Source organism: Poecile atricapillus, chromosome 29, assembly GCF_030490865.1.
Source record: "Poecile atricapillus isolate bPoeAtr1 chromosome 29, bPoeAtr1.hap1, whole genome shotgun sequence".
NCBI classification, from domain to species: Eukaryota; Metazoa; Chordata; class Aves; order Passeriformes; family Paridae; genus Poecile; species Poecile atricapillus.
The window spans coordinates 4,366,048-4,386,934 of NC_081277.1; the positions used below are offsets into that span (position 1 = coordinate 4,366,048).

Genomic DNA, 20,887 nt, shown 5'->3' on the forward strand with positions numbered 1-20,887 from the left:
AATATAAATAAAAATAGAAATAGAAATAGAAATAAAAATAAAAATAAAAATAGAAATAAAAGGGAATTTAAGGAGCTCTCAGTAAAGGGAATTTTACAGCTGGGTGGGAAGGGAGGTTAAAAAGGGAAAGTGGCCTGACCCAAAAAACCCCCCAAAATCCCCAAAAATCCCCAAAATCCCCCCAAATCCCCCCAAACCCAAGTCACCCCTGCTCTGTCTCACCCCAGCCCAGCACAAACCTCTCCAGCCTTTCCCAACCGGATCCGCCTGGATGGAAACACAAAAAACCAGGAAAAAAACCCCAAAAACAATCCCAGGAAAAATCAAAATATCCCAAAATCCGGGGGAATCCAAAAGAATTCCAGAGGCAGAGGAAGCGCGGGGCGATCCCTCAGTGAAATCCCGGGATAAAAATTCCCTTTTTTCCTCCATCCCGGCAGGAATTTCCATCCCCGGATCCTTGGAAGGGTTAAATCCGCCGCTCCCTCCGGGCGGAAATCGGCCAAGTTCAAATTCCAGCCGTGAATTCCAAGCGGGAATGAGCCGGGAAGAGCGGCCGGGATGGGCCGGACCTGCCGCGATTCCCATTTTTATTATTTCGGCATCAAATTCGCGCTCTCCGCCTACTCCACGCTCTTCTCGGTACGTTCTTTTCCCGGATTTTCCCCATTTTTCCCGATTTTTCCCGATTTTCCCCCATTTCCCCCCGATTTTTCCCTATTTCCCCCCATTTTCCCCCATTTTTCCCCATTTCTCCCGATTTTTCCCGATTTTTTCCCGTTTTCCCCCCATTTTTTCCCCATTTTTCCCCATTTTTCCCCGATTTCCCCCCATTTTCCCGTTTTTCTCCCATTTTCTCCCGATTTTTCCCCATTTTTCCCCATTTTTTCCCCATCTTCCCCCATTTCTCCCGATTTTTCCCCATTTCTCCCGATTTTTCCCCATTTTCCCCATTTTTTCCCATTTTTCCCCATTTTTTCCCGATTTTCCCCCATTTTCCCCCATTTTCCCCCATTTTCCCCCATTTCTCTCGATTTTTCCCCATTTTTCCCCATTTTTCCCCATTTTTCCCCATTTTTCCCCATTTTTCCCCATTTTTCCCCATTTTTTCCCCATTTTTTCCCCAATTTTCCCCATTTCCCCCCATTTTTCTCCATTTTTTCCCATTTTCATTCCATTTTCATTCCATTTTCATTCCATTTTAATTCCATTTTAATTTAATTTTAATTCCATTTTAATTCCATTTTAATTTTGGCTGCGATTCCTGCAACATTCCCAACAAATCCGGGAAAAATCCCAAAATTTGGGGTTCCCAAGAGGATTTTGGGGTGTTGAAGGAACTGAAAAAATCGGGATTTTCCTCCCAGTTCCACTTTAGGAATCCTGGATGAACCCCGGGATAATTCCCAATTTTTGGGGGGGAATTTTGGGAATTATCCCGCTCGGATTTGCCCAAAAAACGGGAAAAATTCCCCATTTTGGATCTTCCCAGGCGGGAATTCCGCTCCAAGGAATTCTCTGGAATCCTGAGGCTCCCGAGGCCTTTCAGCCTGACCTAATTGCGGCCTCATTTGCATAATTAATTCCTCCCGGCCTCATTAACCCCATGAGGTTGTTTTCCCAATCAAAGCAGGATTTTGGAGGAATTCCCTTGGGAATTTTTGGCTCCTTGGGATCAAATCCCGAGGGGTTTTTGGGGGGTCGAGGTTTAAAATTTGGGAATTTGGGGTTTCCCGAAGATTTTGGGTTTTTTTTCCAAAAAAAACCCTCCCCTCTTTCCTTGGAAAATCCCAAAATATTTAAAAATATGGAAAATTCCCACAAAATTGAGAGGGGAGGGGTTAGGGTTCCCCCCAAAAATTCCTGAAAATCCCAAAAATCCCTGAAAATCCCAAAAATCCCTGAAAACCAAACAAAAAAATCCCTGAAAATCCCAAATATCCCAAAAAATCCCTGAAAATAAAAAAAAAAATCCCTGAAAATCCCAGAAAATCCCAAAAAAAATCCCAGAAAATCCCTGAAAATACAAAACAAACCCTGAAAATCCCAAAAATCACTGAAAATCCCAAAAAATCCCAGAAAATCCCAAAAAATCCCAGAAAACCCAAAAATCCCTGAAAATCCAAAAAAAATCCCAGAAAATAAAAAAAATCCCAGAAAATCCCAGAAAATCCCAGAAAATCCCAGAAAATCCCAAAAAAATCCCAGAAAATCCCAGAAAATCTCTGAAAATCCCAAAAAATCCCAGAAAATCCCCCAAAAATCCCAGAAAATCCCCCCAAAAAGTCCCTGAAAATCCGAAAAAAAATCCCAGAAAATCCCCCAAAAATCCCTTAAAATCCAAAAAAAAATCCCAGAAAAACCCCAAAAAAATCGCAGAAAATCCCCAAAAAATCCCAGAAAATCCCTGAAAATCCCAGAAAATCCCCCCAAAAAAATCCCAGAAAATCCCCCAAAAAATCCCAGAAAATTCCTGAAAATCCAAAACAAATCCCTGAAAATCCCCCCAAAAAATCCCTGAAAATCCAAAAAAAAATCCCAGAAAATAAAAAAAAAATCCCTAAAAATCCCAGAAAATCCCAAAAAAATCCCAGAAAATTCCAAAAAAATCCCAGAAAATCCCTGAAATCCCAGAAATCCCTGAAATCCCCAAAATCCCTGGAATCCCTGCAGATCCTGGGGCTGCTGATCCTGAGCGTGGGGATCTACGCCGAGGTGGAGCGGCAGCGGCACAAGAGCCTGGAAGGGATTTTCCTGGCTCCGGCCGTGCTGCTGCTCCTGCTGGGAATCACCGTGTTCCTGGTGTCCTTCCTGGGAATGCTCGGGAGCCTCCGCGACAACCGCACCCTGCTGAGGATGGTGAGGATGGGCCTGCGCTGGGAGACCGGGAATTCCATGGATCCCGAGTCAGAACCATGGGCTGGGAGGGAATTCCATGGATTCCGAGTCAAAACCATGGTTTGGGGAGGGAATTCCATGGATCCAGAGTCATCTCCATGGGCTGGGAGGGAATTCCATGGATCTGGAATAATCTCCATGGGCTGGGAGGGAATTCCATGTATCCAGAGTCATCTCCATGGGCTGGGAGGGAATTCCATGGATTCCGAGTCAAAACCATGGTTTGGGAGGGAATTCCATGGATCTGGAATCATCTCCATGGTTTGGGAATTTCCAGGAGGGAATTCCATGGATCCGGAGTGAAAACCGTGGGCTGGGAGGGAATTCCGTGGATCCAGAGTCATCTCCATGGGCTGAGAGGGAATTCCATGGATTCGGAGTCAGAACCTTGGTTTGGGGAGGGAATTCCATGGATCCAGAGTGAAAACCATGGGCTGGGAGGGAATTCCATGGATCTGGATTCATCTCCATGGTTTGGGAATTTCCAGGAGGGAATTCCATGGATTCAGAGTGAAAACCATGGGCTGGGGAGACTGGGGAGGGAATTCCATGGATTCGGAGTGAAAACCATGGGCTGGGAGGGAATTCCATGGATTTGGAGTCATCTCCATGGGCTGGGAGGGAATTCCATGGATCTGGATTCATCTCCATGGTTTGGGAATTTCCAGGAGGGAATTCCATGGATTCTGAATCATCTCCATGGTTTGGGGAGCCTAGGGAGGGAATTCCATGGATTTGGAGTCATCTCCATGGGCTGGGAATTTCCAGGAGGGAATTCCATGGATCCAGAGTCACCTCCGTGTCTGGGGGGTTTCCAGGAAGGAATTCCAGGAGGATCCGGAATTCCCACCATTTTTTTTCCCTCCCGGGGTCCATCCCGGGACGCAAATTCCCAAGGAAAAGCGAATTCCCAAGGAAAAGCCAATTCCCAAGGAGAAGCCAATTCCCAAGGAAAAGCCAATTCCCAAGGAGAAGTGAATTCCCAAGGAAAACGAATTCCCAAGGAAAAGAGAATTCCCAAGGAAAAGCCAATTCCCAAGTAAAAGTGAATTCCCAAGGAAAAGCCAATTCCCAAGGAAAAGCCAATTCCCAAGGAGAAGCCAATTCCCAAGGAAAAGTGAATTCCCAAGGAAAAGAGAATTCCCAAGAAGAAGCCAATTCCCAAGGAGAAGCCAATTCCGGGGTTTTTTGGGAATGGGGAGGTGCAATCAGAGCCTTTGTGCGGATCGGGAATTGGCTTTTCCAGGAGAAATCCCGGGAACAAAAGCAATCAGGGAAAGAGGAGCTGGAGGAGCTCTTGGAGCCGAGCTGGGCCCGGCAGCTGCGGCTTTTGGGGCTTTTTATGGAAAAAACGAGGAAATTGTGATTAAAAGGATCCGGGGTTTGAGTTTTGAAGGATTTGGGATTTGAATTTTAAGGGATTTGGGATTTAAAAGGATCCAGGTCCGTGTTTAAAGGTTGGGAATTTTTGCCTACAAAAGTTTGGGATTGTGTTTGGATCTGGATTTGTGTTTGGATCTGGGATTGAGTTTTAAAGGATTTGAGTTTTAAAGGATTTGGGATTTGTGTTTAAAAGGATTTGGGATGGAGTTTTAAAGGATTTGGGATTTAAAAGGATCCAGGTCCGTGTTTAAAGGATTGGAATTTGTGTCTACAAAAGTTTGGGATTGTGTTTGGATCTGGAATTGTGTTTTAAAGGATTTGGGATTTGAGTTTTAAAGGATTTGGGATGGAGTTTTAAAGGATTTGGGATTTTAAAGGATTTGGGATTTAAAAGGATCCAGGTCTGTGTTTAAAGGATGGAAATTTTTGCCTACAAAAGTTTGGGATTGTGTTTGGATCTGGAATTGTGTTTGGATCTGGAATTGTGTTTGGATCTGGGATTGTGTTTTAAAGGATTTGGGGTTTGAGTTTTAAAGGATTTGGGATTTAAAAGGATCCAGGTTTGTGTTTAAAGGTTGGGAATTTTTTCCTACAAAGGTTTGGGATTGTGTTTGGATCTGGATTTGTGTTTTAAAGGATCCAGGATTTCTGTCCAAAAGGATCCAGGATTATTTTTTAACTTGGATTTGTGTCTAAAAGGATTTGGGAATCTTCTTTAAAAGGATCCAGGATCCTGGTTTAATTTGGATTTGTATTTTAAAGGATTTGGGAATTGTGTTTTAAGGGATCCCAGATCGTGTTTTAACTTGGATTTGTGTTTTAAAGGATCCAGGATCGTGTTTTAATCTGGATTTGTATTTTAAAGGATTTGGGAATGGTGTTTAGAAGGATCCAGGATCATGATTTAATTTGGATTTGTGTTTTAAAGGATCCAGGATCGTGTTTTAATCTGGATTTGTGTCTAAAAGGATTTGGGAATCTTCTTTAAAAGGATCCAGGATCGTGTTTTAATTTGGATTTGTGTTTAGAAGGATCCAGGATTGTCTTTTAATTTGGATTTGTGTTTTAAAGGATTTGGGAATGGTGTTTAAAAGGATCTGAGATCATGTTTTAATTTGGATTTGTGTTTTAAAGGATCCAGGATCCTGTTTAATCCCAGATTTCTGTTTCAAATGATCAGGAATTCGCGTTTCAAAGGCTCCGGGCTCGTTTCCCCCCCGGAGCCCTGGAATTCCTTCTGGAATTGTGGATGATTTGTGCCCGCTGGGAGCGGCTGAAAGCTCCATCCATCTCCCGCCCCCGCTCCCGTTTATCCCATTTATCCACCGGGAACAGGCTCTTCCCAACATCCCAAAATCCCCAGGATCCATCTCCTGGAAATTCCCATCCCGTGGGATTCGCGCTCCGAAACCGCCCCAATTTGGGGCTGGGATACCCAGATTTGGGAATAATTAACGAGGAACAAAACCAGGGAGCTCGTTAAGGGAGGGGTTTCTCATTCCCGAGGTTTCTCTGGGAATTTGTTGTCGTTTCTCGGGAATTAGGATGGATGGGCTCGTTAGTGGCCGCGTTAATTGAATTGGAATCGAGCAGCTCTTCCTGACTCAGCATCCAGAGCCGGAGGGAGATTTCCTCGGGAAGTTTCTCCGGGAAATCCGGAATTTGTTGGAGCTTTGTGCCAGGGAAGAAAAACGGCCAAAAATTCCCGGGAAAACCAGAATTCCAATGAGGAATTCCTTGTTTCCTCGGGAAGTTTCTCCGGGAAATCCGGAATTTGTTTGGAGCTTTGTGCCAGGGAAGAAAAACGGCCAAAAATTCCCGGAAAAACTGGAATTCCAATGAAGAATTCCTTGTTTCCTCGGGAAGTTTCTCCGGGAAATCCGGAATTTGTTTGGAGACATGGCCAAAATTCCCGGAAAAACTGGAATTCCAGTGAAGAATTCCTTGTTTCCTCAGGAAGTTTCTCCGGGAAATCCGGAATTTGTTTGGAGCTTTGTGCCAGGGAAGAAAAACGGCCAAAAATTCCTGGGAAAACTGGAATTCCAATGAGGAATTCCTTGTTTCCTTGGGAAGTTTCTCTGGGAAATCCGGAATTTGTTTGGAGACACGGCCAAAATTCCCGGAAAAACCGGAATTCCAATGAAGAATTCCTTGTTTCCTCGGGAAGTTTCTCCGGGAAATCCGGAATTTGTTCGGAGCTTTGTGCCAGGGAAGAAAAACGGCCAAAATTCCCGGGAAAACCGGAATTCCAATGAAGAATTCCTTGTTTCCCTGGTGTCCCCGTTGGATCTGGGATAATCCATCCTTTCCTCATTCCAGTTCTTCTGGGTGCTCCTGCTGATCTTCCTGACGGAGCTGCTGCTGATCCTCATGGAAATCATCTTCGAGAACAAGGTGGGAGCGGGGGCAGCTCCGGGGACCCGGAAATCCCGGGAATTCAGTTGGCATTCCCAAAAAAACGGGATGGTTATTCCCAAAAATTGATGGTTATTCCCAAAAAATGGAATGGTTATTCCCAAAAAATTAAAAACACAAAAAAACAACATCAAAAAAATAACATGGTCAGGTTATTCCCCAAAATTGAATTGTTATTCCCAAAAATCGAATTGTTATTCCCAAACCTGGAATTGTTATTCCCAAACATGGAATTGTCATTCCCAAAAATTGAATTGTCATTCCCAAAGATTGAATGGTTATTCCCAAAAAATTGAATTCTCATTCCCAAAAATCGAATTGTAATTCCCAAACATGGAATTGTCATTCCCAAAAATCAAATTGTCATTCCCAAACCTGGACTTGCAATTCCCGGGGTTGGAATTCCGGGATACGCCGGCAGCTCCAAACCTCAATTAATTGAGGATTAATTAGAGTTTAATTGGGAGCGATATCAAAAGTTCATTAAAAACCCCAAACAATGAGAGAGGGAGAAAGGAGGGAGGGGGAAAATCCGACCTGGAATTGTCGGAAGCTGAAATCCGCCTCTGGAGCCAGGGATGTTCATCAGCTCCCAAATCCCGGAATAAATCGGATTTCAGATGGAATCGGCCGTGACCGGGAATTAATTCTGTGGCTCGATATGCAAATCAGCTTCGTTGATATGCAAATGAGGCCGGGGGGATTAATGGAGTTGGGATCCTGGGGAGGTTCAACTCCCAGCTGGAAAACCGGGATTGAATTCCAGAGGGATTCCCAAAAAACCTTTCAGACCCAAAAAAACCCTCAAATTCCCCCAAAAAAATTTGGGAACGTTTATTCCCAAAACCGGAGTCGTCATTCCTGGGAATGGAATTGGGATGAGCCTTTCAACTCCCAGCTGGAAAACTGGGATTGAATTCCAGAGGGATTCCCAAAAACCCTTTCAGACCCAAAAAAACCCTCAAATTCCCCCAAAAAATTGGGAATGTTTATTCCGGGGAGAAACCAGCGGGAAACGGTGAAAACCAGGAATGAAAATATCCCGGATTCCCGGGAATCCCAAATTCCCTCCCTGCTCCCGCTCTTCCCAACGATGTCTTGGAAAATTGGATTTTCCTCTTCCCTCTCTTTTTCCAGCTGCTCCAAACTCCGGGAAAATTCCTCTTTTCCCTCCATTAACATTCCCGGTTTTTGGGAATCGAGCGGAGAATCCACCCTGGACACTCGGAGCCTGCCCAGGAACATTCCCAGGCATCCCTAAATTCCATCCCTAATTCCATGAATTCCTTGGAGTGCCATCCCCAGCCCATCCAGGCCATTCCCTGCTGGAATTCCGAGGGATTTCTCGGGATCAGGAAGGATCCGGGGTCCTGGGAGGGCTCTGCTTCCGCCTCTGGAATATTTTTCCATGGATAATTCCCCTCTCCGAGCTCATTTCCCCCTCCTGAGGCTGCAGAACCTTCAGCCAGGGCTCAAAAATCCCGATTTTCCGTGGGATTGAGGAGTTTGGGATCAAATTAAACGGAGCAGGAAAAACCAGGATGATAAAAATTCCTCGGTGTGCTCAGATGTGCCGGGAACGAATCCAAGCAGCTCCAAAATGATGGATTTTATCCCGGGAAATCACCTTGGGATGGGGGAAAAATTCCTCCTTCGGCGCCAGCCGTGAAAAACTTGGAATTTTGTGCCGTTTTCCCGGAGTTTTCCCAATTTTTTTTGGTTTCTCCATCCCAGATGAACGAGGTTTTCCACTCCAACATCCAGGAGGGAATCCGCCACTACTACGACGACCTGGACTTCAAAAATATCCTGGATTTTGTGCAGGAAAAGGTTTGGATGCGGAAAAGGGGGAATTTTTCCCGGGAATTGTCAATCCCACGCCCCCTTTTCCCTGGATTTTCAGTCATTCCCATCCCTGGGGTGTTTTCCTTGGATATTTTCACCCGCTGGGGTTTTCCCTGGGAATTTTTTTTTGCCGGGTTTTGCCTGGCCGAGCTCAACCCAGGGGGATTTTTTTGGGAATTATCCTGGAATTTGGGAGGAGTCTTGGCTGTTCCCAGAATTGGATTGTGGCGGGATATTTCCATTCCATGGCTTTTTCCCGCCATTCCATGGCATTTTCCCATCGTTCCATGTTGTTTTTCCATAATTCCATTATTTTTTCCCATCATTCCACTGCATTTTCCTGCCATTCCATGGCTTTTTCCCTCCATTCCATGGCTTTTTCCCATCATTCCATGTTGTTTTTCCCATCATTCCATTTTTTTTCCCATCATTCCATGTTTTTTTCCCGCCATTTTCCCCACCTCCTGCTTCCCTTTGGGATTTTCCTCCCCTTTTTCCTTGAGTTTTTTTGGGATCTTCTCTCCCTCCTCCAGCCCAGCTGGCACCAAAAGAAATCCCGGAATTCCAGGGATTGTAAATCTGGGATGGAGCAGAACAGGAAGATCCCAAGAATTTTTCCTGCTTTTCCTTGGAAAAGAGGAGCAGAGGGAAAAAAAACCCTTCCCGAAATCCCAAAAAAACGCTTAAAAAATGGGAAAAATCCGTTTTTCCCCTGCTTTTCCAAGCACTCCAACATTTCCACTCCAGGATTTTCCGAATTCCGACTTTTCCGAGGCTCGTTTTTATTCCGTGGAGGACACGGAGTGACTTTGATTGGAATTTTTTTGATCCTCGCCGCGGGAAAAGAAGGAAAAAAAAGAGAAAAAAAGGAGATTTTTTGGTTTGAATTTATTTTTCCCTTTGTAGCTGCAGGATTTGATCCCAATTTCTCCTGACGGGAAGAGAAATCCCAAATCCATCCCTGGGGAAAAGCTGGATTTGTCACCTGGAATTAAACCGTGGATGGATCCGAATCCCTCCCAAAATGGGGATAAATGGGAAAAAATTCCCACTTTTTTTTTAACCCTTCAGCTTCCCTGGGCGCGGGGAAAAATCGGGAAGTGGGAATGGGGATTGGGTTGGAATTTTGGAGTGGTTTGGGGTGGGAAAATTCCTGGTTTTCCTGGAAAAATTCCAGGAAAAATTCCTGGGCAGGGACTCCTTCCCTTATCCCAGCTTGTTCCAGCCTGGCCTTGGACAATTCCAAAGGCTCCGGTTTTTCTGGGAATTCCATCCCAGCCCTTCCCCACCCTCCCAGGGAGGAATTCCTTCCCCTTATCCCGGTGAATTCCCTCCTGTTATCCCTGGGAATCCATTCCCTGCTGTCCCAAGGCCAGCAGGGAAATTCCAAACCCCTTTTCCAGGATTTTTAAGGCATTTCCAGGTGCTCCAGGGCTGGAAAATTCCCTGAAAATCCCATCCCAGCCCTTCCAGGCAGGAATTCCTTCCCCTTATCCCGGTGAATTCCCTCCTGTTATCCTTGTATCCATGGGAATCCATGGCCAGCAGGGAAATTCCAAACCCCTTTTCCAGGATTTTTAAGGCTTTTTCCAGGTGCTCCAGGGCTGGAGAATTCCCTGGGAATTCCATCCCTGCCCTTCCCCACCCTCCCAGGCAGGAATTCCTTCCCCTTATCCCAATTAATTCCCTCCCGTGTTATCCCTGTATCCCTGGGAATCCATTCCCTGCTGTCCCAATGCCAGTGGAGCGATTCCAAACCCTTTTTCCAGGATTTTTAAGGCTTTTTCCAGGTGCTTCAGGGCTGGAGAATTCCCTGGAAATTCCCAGGCAGGAATTTCCACCCAAACCCCTTTGCAGCGGGAATCCCTTCCCGTTTTTCCCCTGCGATTCCATGGGGATGATCCAGCTCCCTCCTCATCCTCTCCCGCTGTTTTTCCCGCAGTTTTCCTGCTGCGGAGGGGAGGAATTCCGGGATTGGGAAGTGAACCGGTACCACTGGTGCAACGGCAGCGGCGCCCTGGCCTGCGGGGTGCCGCATTCCTGCTGCGTCCGCGCGGTGAGACCAAAATTCCCGGGAATTCTCCCCTTTCCCAAAGGTTTTCCCATGCCAGAGGAATTCGGGTTTGAGGGAATTCCGGTGGGAGAGCTGAAATAGGAATATTTATTTATTTAAAACACCGAAATTCCTGGGAATTTCCCCCTTCCCACCCATTTTTCCATGCCAGAGGGATTTGGGTTTGTAACATTCCCACCTGGAAAAAGATTTGAGGGAATTTCAGCAGGAGAGTTGAAATAGGAATATTTATTTATGGAAAACACCAAAATTCCCGGGAATTTCCCCCTTCCCAACTGGTTTATCCATGCCAGCTGAAATAGGAATGTTTATTTATGGAAAACACCAAAATTCCCGGGAATTCACACCTTTCCCAAAGGTTTTCCCATGCCAGAGGAATTCGGGTTCCAGGGAATTTTGGCGGGAGAGCTGAAATAGAAATATTTATTTATTTAAAACACCGAAATTCCCAGGAATTTCCCCCTTCCCGCTGTTTTTTCCATGCCAAAGGAATTCGGGTTTGAGGGAATTTTGGCGGGAGAGCTGAAATAGGAATATTTATTTATGGAAAACACCAAAATTCCCAGGAATTTCCCTCTTCCCACCCATTTTTCCATGCCAGAGGGATTCAGATTTGATGGAATTCCAGTGGGAGAGCTGAAATAGAAATATTTATTTATGGAAAACACCAAAATTCCCGGGAATTTCCCCCTTCCCAATGGTTTTTTCCAAGCCAGCTGAAATAGGAATATTTATTTATGGAAAACACCAAAATTCCCGGGAATTTCCCTTTTCCCGCCATTTTTTTCTACTCCAAATCTTTTTCCACTGAATCATTCCCAGCTGGAAAAAGATTTGATGGAATTTTGGCGGGAGAGGATGAAGGCGATGGAATATGAATATTTATGGATTAGTCTGGAATTTTCTGGGATCACAGACGCCGAATCCTGGGATAATGAAGGAATTGTTAAAAATTCCAAAGGTTTCCAATTGTGGGATAGAAAATGTTTGGGATTGGATTATTTGGGACAAAAAAAAAAAAAAATCCCATTCCAGGATTTTGGGATCTGGATCCTCCCCAGTCCCATTCCCGGAGGGATTTGGGAGTTTTTGGGATCCCGTTCCTGCTCCCGGCTCCCAGCGAGGAGATTTTTGGGGAATGAGGCGATTTTTGAGGAATTTTCTGCCAGGAGGATTCTGGATCGCTCTGGATCCCTGGGAAAAGGTGATTTTTTTCCAGGAAAAGCTGGAATTCCTGATCCCAGGAGGAGATCAGAATTCCAGAGCCAGGAGCTTCTCCCACATTTGGGAATCCAAACCAAGCCGGGATTTTTTTGGATCGTTTAATCCCACAGAATTCCTTCACGGAATTCCTCCATCTGAGAATAAAACCTCAGGATCCGTGGAAAACTCCAAATATCCCAAAAAGTCTGGAAAATTCCAGAACCGGCTCAAGCTCCCGGATCTCCCGGAATATCGGTGCCGGATCCCAGCCCTGGCCCTTGCAAGGAAAATTCCTCATCAATCCCTCATTGTTCCGGGGGATTTTAATGGGAAAAAAGAGGGAAATGTGAAGGGGTTTAATTAGCCTGGTATGCAAATGAGATGCAGATTTCAGCTCCTCTCTAATCAGGGCCTTGATTAATCCCGAGGTTGCTGGGGGTGGAAGGAGGAATTCCTGCCGGGAGGATGCGGAGCCCAGGGCGTTTCTTGGGAATTTTTTACATTCCCGTGGTTTTTTTGGGACAATTTGGCAAAAAAAACTCAGCAAGGAGAGGGAAAAAGGGAAAAATCCCCTTAATCCAGAGGGGGAGAATTCGGGAATATTTTTTTTTTGGGAATGCTCAAAACCTGGGATTTTGGGAAGTGTCCCCGGTGTGGGATGGGATTCGAGGCCCCTTCCCACCCAAACCATTCCAGGATTCCCCGAGCTGGGTCTGGAGGAGGAAAATCCATTGAATCCATGGAATTTCTGTGGTTTTTCCAAGAGGGAAAGCCCCCAGCTGACGCCAGAGGTTTTTTTGGGAAGTGAGACCTCCCCTCCGGAATTCCAGAATTCTGGGATTCAGGCCGGGTCTCCCCAGCTGGGAACTCCGGGAATTCCGGGATTCAGGCCCTACCTGAGGCAGCAGCAGGGAGCAGACGATGGCCAGGGTGGCCTGGAAGTTGTCCTTGAGCCAGAGCCCCGAGCTGGCTCTGGAGGAGGAAAATCCATTGAATCCATGGAATTTCCGTGTTTTTTCCAAGAGGGAAAACCCCCAGCTGACGCCAGAGGTTTCTTTGGGAAGTGAGACCTCCCCTCCGGAATTTCCTTGAGATGGATTTGGCCTCGTTGGTGAAGGAATCATCCCTGCACAGCCCCGGAATTCTGGGAAAATAATTGGGAAAGCCAAATCCTGGGAATTCCCTGACCTTGAATCCCATCCAGGGCCACCCACAGGGACAATTCCAGGGTGTTCCAGGGATCCTCTGGGAATTCCTTCCCACCCTCCTTCCATCCCAAATCCCATCCAATCTCCCCATTCCCAGGGTCCTGTCCCTCCATCCCTTATCCCAACCCCTCTGGAGCCCCTCCAGGCCCTGGAATGTTCCAGAAGCTCTCCCTGGATCCTTCCCCTTCTCCAGGAGAACATTCCCAGCTCTCCCAGCCCGGCTCCGGAATCCTGGAATGGTTTTGGGTTGGGATTTTCCCTCAAGTCCCCAAAGTCAGGGGGGGCCCGGATTGTCCCGGGCACCGCTGGAATTCCCGGTTTTGTTTGGATTTCTGGTGTTTTCCGTCGCCTTTCCCGGGATAAATCCGTTCCCTTTCTCTGCAGGCTCCCGGAGGAGTGGTGAACACCCTGTGCGGGTACCGCGCCCTGGACAAGGAGGTGACCTGGGAATTTTGGGGAATTTTGGGGAATTTTTGGGGAATTTTTGGGAATTTTTGGGGAAATTTTTGGGAATTTTTGGGAATTTTGGGGAATTTTTGGGGAATTTTTGGGAATTGTTGGGGAATTTTGGGGAATTTGGGGGAATTTGGGGGTATTTTGGAGAATTTTGGGGAATTTTTGGGAATTTTTGGGGAATTTTGGGGAATTTGGGGGAATTTGGGGGTATTTTGGAGAATTTTGGGGATTTTTGGGGAATTTTCGGGAATTTTTGGGGATTTCTGGGAATTTTTGGGAATTTTGGGAATTTTTGGGAATTTTGGGGAATTTTGGGGAATTTCCTACTCCTTCTTCCCCCAAATCCCAAAAATCCAACGCTCCCTGCAGGAATTCCCCATTCCCGAGCAAGGCTGGGATGCAGCTGCTCCAAACTCAGTTTTGGGGCTTTTCCCTGGAATTTTGGTGCCCAGGGATTCCCCACCTGGGAATTCCCTTAAACCTTCCCTGTGGAAAAAGGGCGGAGCTGGAGGGCGGAGGGATCAGCCCAGGATCCTCCAAGTGCAGAAATGTGGGAATTCCTGGCAGAATTCCCAGCAGAAACGCGGGAATTCCCAGCTCGGAGAGGCCTGAGGGAATTTGATGGTCCAGGATCCCACTCAGAGCCCCAAAATTCGGGATTTAATCCCAACAACGTTCCGACCTCAGCTCCAAAACTCCCCCTGGAAGCGTGAGAACAAAAACCTCTCCCCCGGGGCGGTGATTTGGGCCAAAAACTCCCAAATCCGAGGTTTTTCCGCCAAAACTCCCGGGAGGGGGCCGCGTTTCCTGGGAATCCGTGGGGAATTTGGGATCCTGTCTCGGCTCTCCAGCGCCTGGAGCTGCTCGGCACCATCCACGTCCGGGGCTGCATCCACGCCGTGGGGCTCTGGCTCAAGGACAACTTCCAGGCCACCCTGGCCATCGTCTGCTCCCTGCTGCTGCCTCAGGTAGGGCCTGGATCCCGGAATTCCCGGAATTCCCGGAATTCCCAGCTGGGGAGACCCGGCCTGAATCCCGGAATTCCGGAGATTCCGGAGGGGAGGTCTCACTTCCCCAAAAAAAAAAACTCTGGCGTCAGCTGGGGGTTTTCCCTCTTGGAAAAAACGCGGAAATTCCATGGATTCAATGGATTTTCCTCCTCCAGACCCAGCTGGGGGTTTTCCCTCTTGGAAAAACCACGGAAATTCCATGGATTCAATGGATTTTCCAGGCCCAGCTCGGGGAATCCTGGAATGGTTTGGGTGGGAAGGGGCCTCGAATCCCATCCCACACCGGGGACACTTCCCAAAATCCCAGGCTTTGAGCATTCCCAAAAAAAAAGATTCCCGAATTCTCCCCCTCTGGATTAAGGGGATTTTTCCCTTTTTCCCTCTCCTTGCTGAGTTTTTTTTGCCAAATTGTCCCAAAAAAACCACGGGAATGTAAAAAATTCCCAAGAAACGCCCTGGGCTCCGCATCCTCCCGGCAGGAATTCCTCCTTCCACCCCCAGCAACCTCGGGATTAATCAAGGCCCTGATTAGAGAGGAGCTCAAATCTGCATCTCATTTGCATACCGATTCCCGGAATTCCCGGAATTCCCAGCTGGGGAGACCCGCAAGGATCAGGGCTGGAGTTTTGGGGTTTTCAGCTCCGTCCCCAGATCTGAGGGATCTCTTTGCTGGGCTGGAGGGTGGGAAGGAAATCCCTCGGGATCCAAATTCCCTCTGGGATTGGTGGTTGGGGCAGGAAGAGTCGTCCTGGCCGAAGGAGCTCCAGGATTTTTCCTCCTGGAATCCAATTTGGGATCCAGGAAAAGCCCCTGGGAGCAAATCCTGGCCCAGCAAATCCAGCAAACGCCGCGGGAATGGGACCCAGGATAAATCCCCATCCCAAATTCCTCTCCCAATTAAATCCCAATCCCCAAATCCACTGGATTTGCCAGGCCTTGGATCTCCCGAGTTATTCCTGATCAAAAGTGAGGATTTGCTGTGGATTTGACTTTTTTGGATTCATTTTGAGCAGAAATGTTGGGATTTTGTTGGGATTCCTGGGGCGACGCTTCCCGGGGCTGGGGTTTGATCCCAACGGGAATGGAACCTTTTATTCCCAAACATTCCTGCTTTTATTCCTGAAACTCTTCCCGGTTTTCTGCTGGCACCAAAAGCCTGGAAGGGCTTGGATAAAGCAGCAGCTGGGGGGGAAATTTGGGATCATTTCTCAGGGCTGGACTTTGGGTTTAGACGCGATCCCGAGGCGGGGGAGCCCTTCCCGAAATTTTTGGGAGCGTTTCCTTCCAAATGAGCAGCGGGAAAGGCAGGAAAAAGGTCTGGAATGGGGCTTGGAGAGCCAATCCCGATTTATCTCATCCCGATCCATCGGCGCCGCCTCCCGCGGCCTCATCCATTAACGGCCGGTCGCTAATTGGGAACGCCGGGGAGAAATCGGCGGGAATGCCGAGCCCTGATGGGTCTGGAGTGGCGCCGTTAATTGGGAATGCTGGGGAGAAATCCCTGGAATGCTGATGGGTCTGGAGTGGCGCCGTTAATTGGGAATGCTGGGGAGAAATCCCCGGGAATGCCGAGCCCTGATGGATCCGGAGTGGCTCCGTTAATTGGGAATTCAGCGGGAATGCTGATGGATCCCAGCAGGAGCTGGAGCAGCTCGTCCTCCCCATCTGCTCCCGAATTTCAGCGCTGGGAAGATGGATGGGGCTGGATCCTGGCAGGATTTGCAGGGAATTCAGCGGGAAGCGCGGCTGCCCTTTCCAGAGGCGGATTGGATGGGGCTGGAATTGCGGGTCCGGGCGGGAAGGGGTTAAAGATCCTGCTCCAGAGGTTCAGGAAGCCTGGGAATCCGGGATCCCCCCAAATCCAGGACCATCCAATCCCCCCCAGAGAGGTTGTGTTGGTTTTTCCTCCACAAACTTCACCTCCATCCATCCATCCATCCATCCCTGGAATTCTCTCTCTTTTCCCATTCCCAAATTCCCGTGCTCCAACCCTGGCTCCTCATCCCACACATTCCCAAGGACTTTTCCATTCCCAGATTCCGGCATTAATCACGGAGCGGCCCCGGAGCAGCCGAGCTCATCCGTCCTTCTCCCGCCTCCGTCTCCTTCCCCGCCCCCAGACGGATTCTCCGCGGGGCTGGGGACGTGCTTGGGCTGGAAATGAGGCACAGAAACTCTTCCAGAGGTTTTTTGGGAATGCAGCTCCTTCCTTCCCGCCCCTTTCCAGGGATTCTTTTATTTTTTATTTTTTTATTTTATTTTATTTTTTTTAATTTTATTTTTTTTATTTATTTTTTTCCCCCCCCTGTTGTTATTCCAGAGAATTTGGGAATTCTTTGGGTTGGGAAGGATCTTCACGCTCTCATCCCACCCCCCTGTGGGATGTGGGACAATTCCCATTATCCCAGGTGGATCCTCGGGCACTCCCAGGGATCCAGGGCAGCCACGGATCCTCTGGGAATTCCATCCCCAGCCAGGAATTCCTTCCCAAAATCCCATCCCAATCTCCCTTTTCCCGCTGGGAGCCATTCCCTGACTCCTGTCCCTCCATCCCAACCCCTCTCCACCCTCCAGACCCTGGAAACGGCTCCAAAATTTCCCTGGAATTTCCCTTCTCCGAGTCTTTCCAAGCTGCTGCCGTTTTTTTTTCCCCAAATAATCCATTTCCAAACCTTTTCCATCCCACAACTGGAAACCTTTGGAATTTCCAAGGAGCCCCTCCAGGCCCTGGAATGTTCCGGAAGCTCTCCCTGGATCCTTCCCTTCTCCAGGGGAGCATTCCCAGTTCTCCCAGTCCCCTGGATCATTCCCTGCCCCTCTCATCAATGGAACAGGAGCAGGAAAACCTCTGCAATCCCATTTTTTTTTTTTTCCCCTAAAAACATGGAATTTTTCCATCCCGAAGAATCCGAAGGCGAGCGTTCCCATCCATCCCAGTGATTTATTTTTCCCTGTGTCCCATCCATCCTCAGATCCTCGGCTGTGGGGGCGGCCGTTCCCTCCCCGGAGCGTCAATCCCGGAGATCGACGACTCCATTCCGTGAAAAAAAACCACGGAATTTTCCTCCTTTTCCAGGCCGGCCTCTCCATCTCCCGCTGACAGGGATGGAAAACGTTCCCCCTGCAGCGGGAATATTTCCTTGGAAGATTAATTTGGGATTTGTTTGCTCCCCCATCTCCCCGGCTTTCCGGAGCGGGGAAAGGGAATAAACGGGATTTTTCCATCTGATCTCTCCATAAATCCCAATTTAGGGAATGAAAAGTCCAAAAAAAAAGGGTGGGAAAATCCCGATTTTGGGGCTTTGTTAAAGCTGGGAAAACCTGGAATGGTTCAGCATTCAGGATCTGGCCAGAACTGGGGAACATTCCCAGATTTCCATGGAAAAGGGTTTCTGCAGGGAATTTTCCTTGCTGGAGTCAGGCACGGCTAAGGGAAAAAATCCATGGACTTCCAGGCCCTTTTTCCTTTGGAAAATGAGGTGGGAATGGAAATTTGAGCCTTTTCCCGAAATTCCTGATCCCTTTTTTTTTCCAGAGGAGGAGGAGAGGATCCCTCCATCGCTTCCAGGGAGGAATTGCGGTGATTCCAGCCCAAATTCCCAGTGGAAAACTGATCCAAAGGGAATCATGGAATGATTTGGGTCGGGAGGGACCTTCGGGACCGTCTCATTCCATGGGTTCCATCATTCCCATGATTCCCAATGGAATTTTTATGGATTCCCTCGTGCCAAGCTCCCGGGATTTATTCACCCCCTGGAGGAGCAGCTTTTCCATGGATTTTTCTCTTCCTGGGCACTCCCAAAAAAAAAAGCCTGGGAAGGGTCAAATTCCATCCGGGAAGAACCGGCCGCTCCTTAACTTCCAACAATTCCAGGATTGGTTCTCCTGGATCCAGGAAAAAATTCCGCTTTTTTCATTTTCCCAGCCTCAGCTTTGCTCCGTTCCGTTCCCGTTTTCCCCCCGCGGCGCCGTAAATTCCGCGGATCCGCCAGCGCTCCGGGAAAACGCCGTCCTTGGATATTGGATGCATCCATAATTCCTGACAGCTTCCGCCGCTCTCATTAAGCGGGAAGAGGGAATTTAGGGCCGGGCTGGGATGGGAATGGGATCATAAATCAGCGGCAGCGACGGCTCTGGGATTCGGGATCTGGATCGGGGCCTTTGGATGATTTCATTCCCTTCCAGAATTCCCTGGTTTTTCTGGGATTCGGGATCTGGATTGAGACTTTTCAATGATTTCATTCCCTTCCAGAATTCCCCATTTTTTCTGGGATTCAGGATCCTGATCAGGGCCTTTGGATGATTTCATTCCCTTCCAGAATTCCCTGGTTTTTCTGGGATTCAGGATCCTGACTGGGATCTTTGGATTATTTCATTCCCTTCCAGAATTCCCTGGTTTTTCTGGGATTCGGGATCTGGATTGAGACTTTTCAATGATTTCATTCCCTTCCAGAATTCCCTGGTTTTTCTGGGATTCGGGATCCTGACTGGGATCTTTGGATGATTTCATTCCCTTCCAGAATTCCCCATTTTCTCTGGAATTTGGGATTCGGGATCCTGACTGGGATCTTTGGATGATTTCATTCCCTTCCAGAATTCCCTGGTTTTTCTGGGATTCGGGATCCTGACCGAGGCCTTTGTTCCCATTTTCCCTGATCCCATTTTCCCAATCCCATTTTCCCAATCCCATTTTCCCAATCCCATATTTTCTCAATCCCATTTCCCCTGATCCCATTTTCCCTGTTCCCATTTCCCCTGATCCCATTTTCCCTGTTCCCATTTTCCCAATCCCATTTTCCCAATCCCATTTCCCCATTTTCCCTGATCCCATTTTCCCAATCCCATTTTCCCAATCCCACATTTTCCCAATCCCATTTTCCCATATTTTCCCAATCCCACATTTTCCCAATCCCATTTCCCCTGATCCCATTTTCCCTGATCCCCTTTTCCCAATCCCATTTTCCCATATTTTCCCAATCCCACATTTTCCCAATCCCACTTTCCCACTTTCCCAATCCCATTTTCCCTGTTCCCATTTTCCCAATCCCATTTTCCCACTTTCCCAATCCCATATTTTCCCAATCCCACATTTTCCCAATCCCACATTTTCCCAATCCCACATTTTCCCACTCCCATTTTTTTTCCCCCCGGCTCCCGCAGGTGCTGGGCCTGGCCATGTCCTGGCTCCACTGGCAGCAGCTCAACGAGATCCGCTCCCGCCTGGATTCCGTGGATTTCCCGGGATCCCCGCGGGATCTCCGCTCGGCCCCCCTGGATCTCCGCGGCGCCGGCTGCTGCTGGTGCCTGCCCAGGGAGGGCGGATACATCCCGGTAAATCCCGGGAATGCCCGGGAGGAGGAGGAGGAGGAGGAGGAAGGAGCCGCCTGGGCCAGCAAAGTGTGAGGAGGACACGGACTCGGAGATCGGAGCGGAACGTGGAAAAAAAATTGGGATTTTTTCCCTCTTGGCTACAAAAGTTTCTTTGGGAAAAAATGTGAAAAAATGGGATTTTTCCCTGTCGGCTCCCAAACTTTCAATGGGAAAAAATGTGAAAAAATGGGATTTTTTCTCTTGGCTTCCAAAGTTTCTTTTGGAAAACTGTGAAAAAAATGGGATTTTTCCCTCTTGGCTCCAAAAGTTTCTTTGGGAAAAATTGGGATTTTTTCCTCTTGGCTTCCAAAGTTTCTTTGGGAAAAATTGGGATTTTTTCCCTCTTGGCTCCAACATTTCTTTGGGAAAAAATGGAATTTTTCCTCTTGGCTCCCAAAGATTCTTTGGGAAAAAATGGGAAAAAATGGGGTTTTTTTCCCTCTTGTCTCCCAAAGTTTCTTTGGGAAAAAATGGGATTTTTTCCATCTTGGCTCCCAAAGATTCTTTGGGAAAAAATTGGAATTTTTTCCTCTCAGCTCCCAAAGTTTCTTTGGGAAAACTGGGAAAAAAATGGGATTTTTTGCCTCTTGGTTCCCGAAGCTTCTTTGGGAAAAAAATGGGGGAAAAATGGGATTTTTCCCCTCTCGGCTCCCGAAGTTTCTTTGGGAAAAAATTGGGATTTTTCCATCTTGGCTCCCAAAGTTTCTTTGGGAAAAAATGGGATTTTTCCCTCTTAGCTCCCAAAGATTCTTTGGGAAAAAATGTGAAAAAAATGGGATTTTTCCTCTCAGGTCCTGCAGGGATTTTTTTTTTTTTGGAAAACTGTGAAAAAATGGGGTTTTTCCTTTCTTGGGAAAACTAAAAAATGGGATTTTCCCTCTCAGCTCCCAAAGTTTCTTTGGGAAAACTAAAAATCTCCGGGAATCTCCTGAAGCCTCCCAGGGGGAATTTGGGTTTTTTTTTTCCCAATAAATGGAATTTCCAAGGTTGGGGCCTTGTTTTCCTGCTGATTTCCTGGGAAATTG

General features: G+C 47.6%; 1 protein-coding gene across 1 annotated transcript; it reads left to right on the forward strand.

Moving 5' to 3' along the window:
• The first annotated feature begins 490 nt into the window (after window positions 1-490).
• On the forward strand, window positions 491-19,953 carry LOC131589649 (tetraspanin-15-like). The gene is made up of 8 exons (XM_058859322.1): window positions 491-642; window positions 2,674-2,859; window positions 6,601-6,675; window positions 8,431-8,526; window positions 10,484-10,597; window positions 13,411-13,464; window positions 14,334-14,450; window positions 19,653-19,953. The coding sequence occupies exons 1-8, from the start codon at window positions 562-564 to the stop codon at window positions 19,893-19,895; spliced, it is 966 nt and encodes a 321-aa protein (XP_058715305.1). The 5' UTR covers window positions 491-561; the 3' UTR covers window positions 19,896-19,953.
• The last annotated feature ends 934 nt before the right edge of the window (window positions 19,954-20,887 follow it).

Bases quoted from the DNA above. Each gene is read 5' to 3' on its own strand.
- LOC131589649 (XM_058859322.1), top strand. From the start codon at position 562: ATGGGCCGGACCTGCCGCGATTCCCATTTTTATTATTTCGGCATCAAA. The intron at 2,860-6,600 runs GTGAGGATGGGC...TCCTCATTCCAG, and splicing joins ACCGCACCCTGCTGAGGATG to TTCTTCTGGGTGCTCCTGCT. The intron at 6,676-8,430 runs GTGGGAGCGGGG...TCTCCATCCCAG, and splicing joins AAATCATCTTCGAGAACAAG to ATGAACGAGGTTTTCCACTC.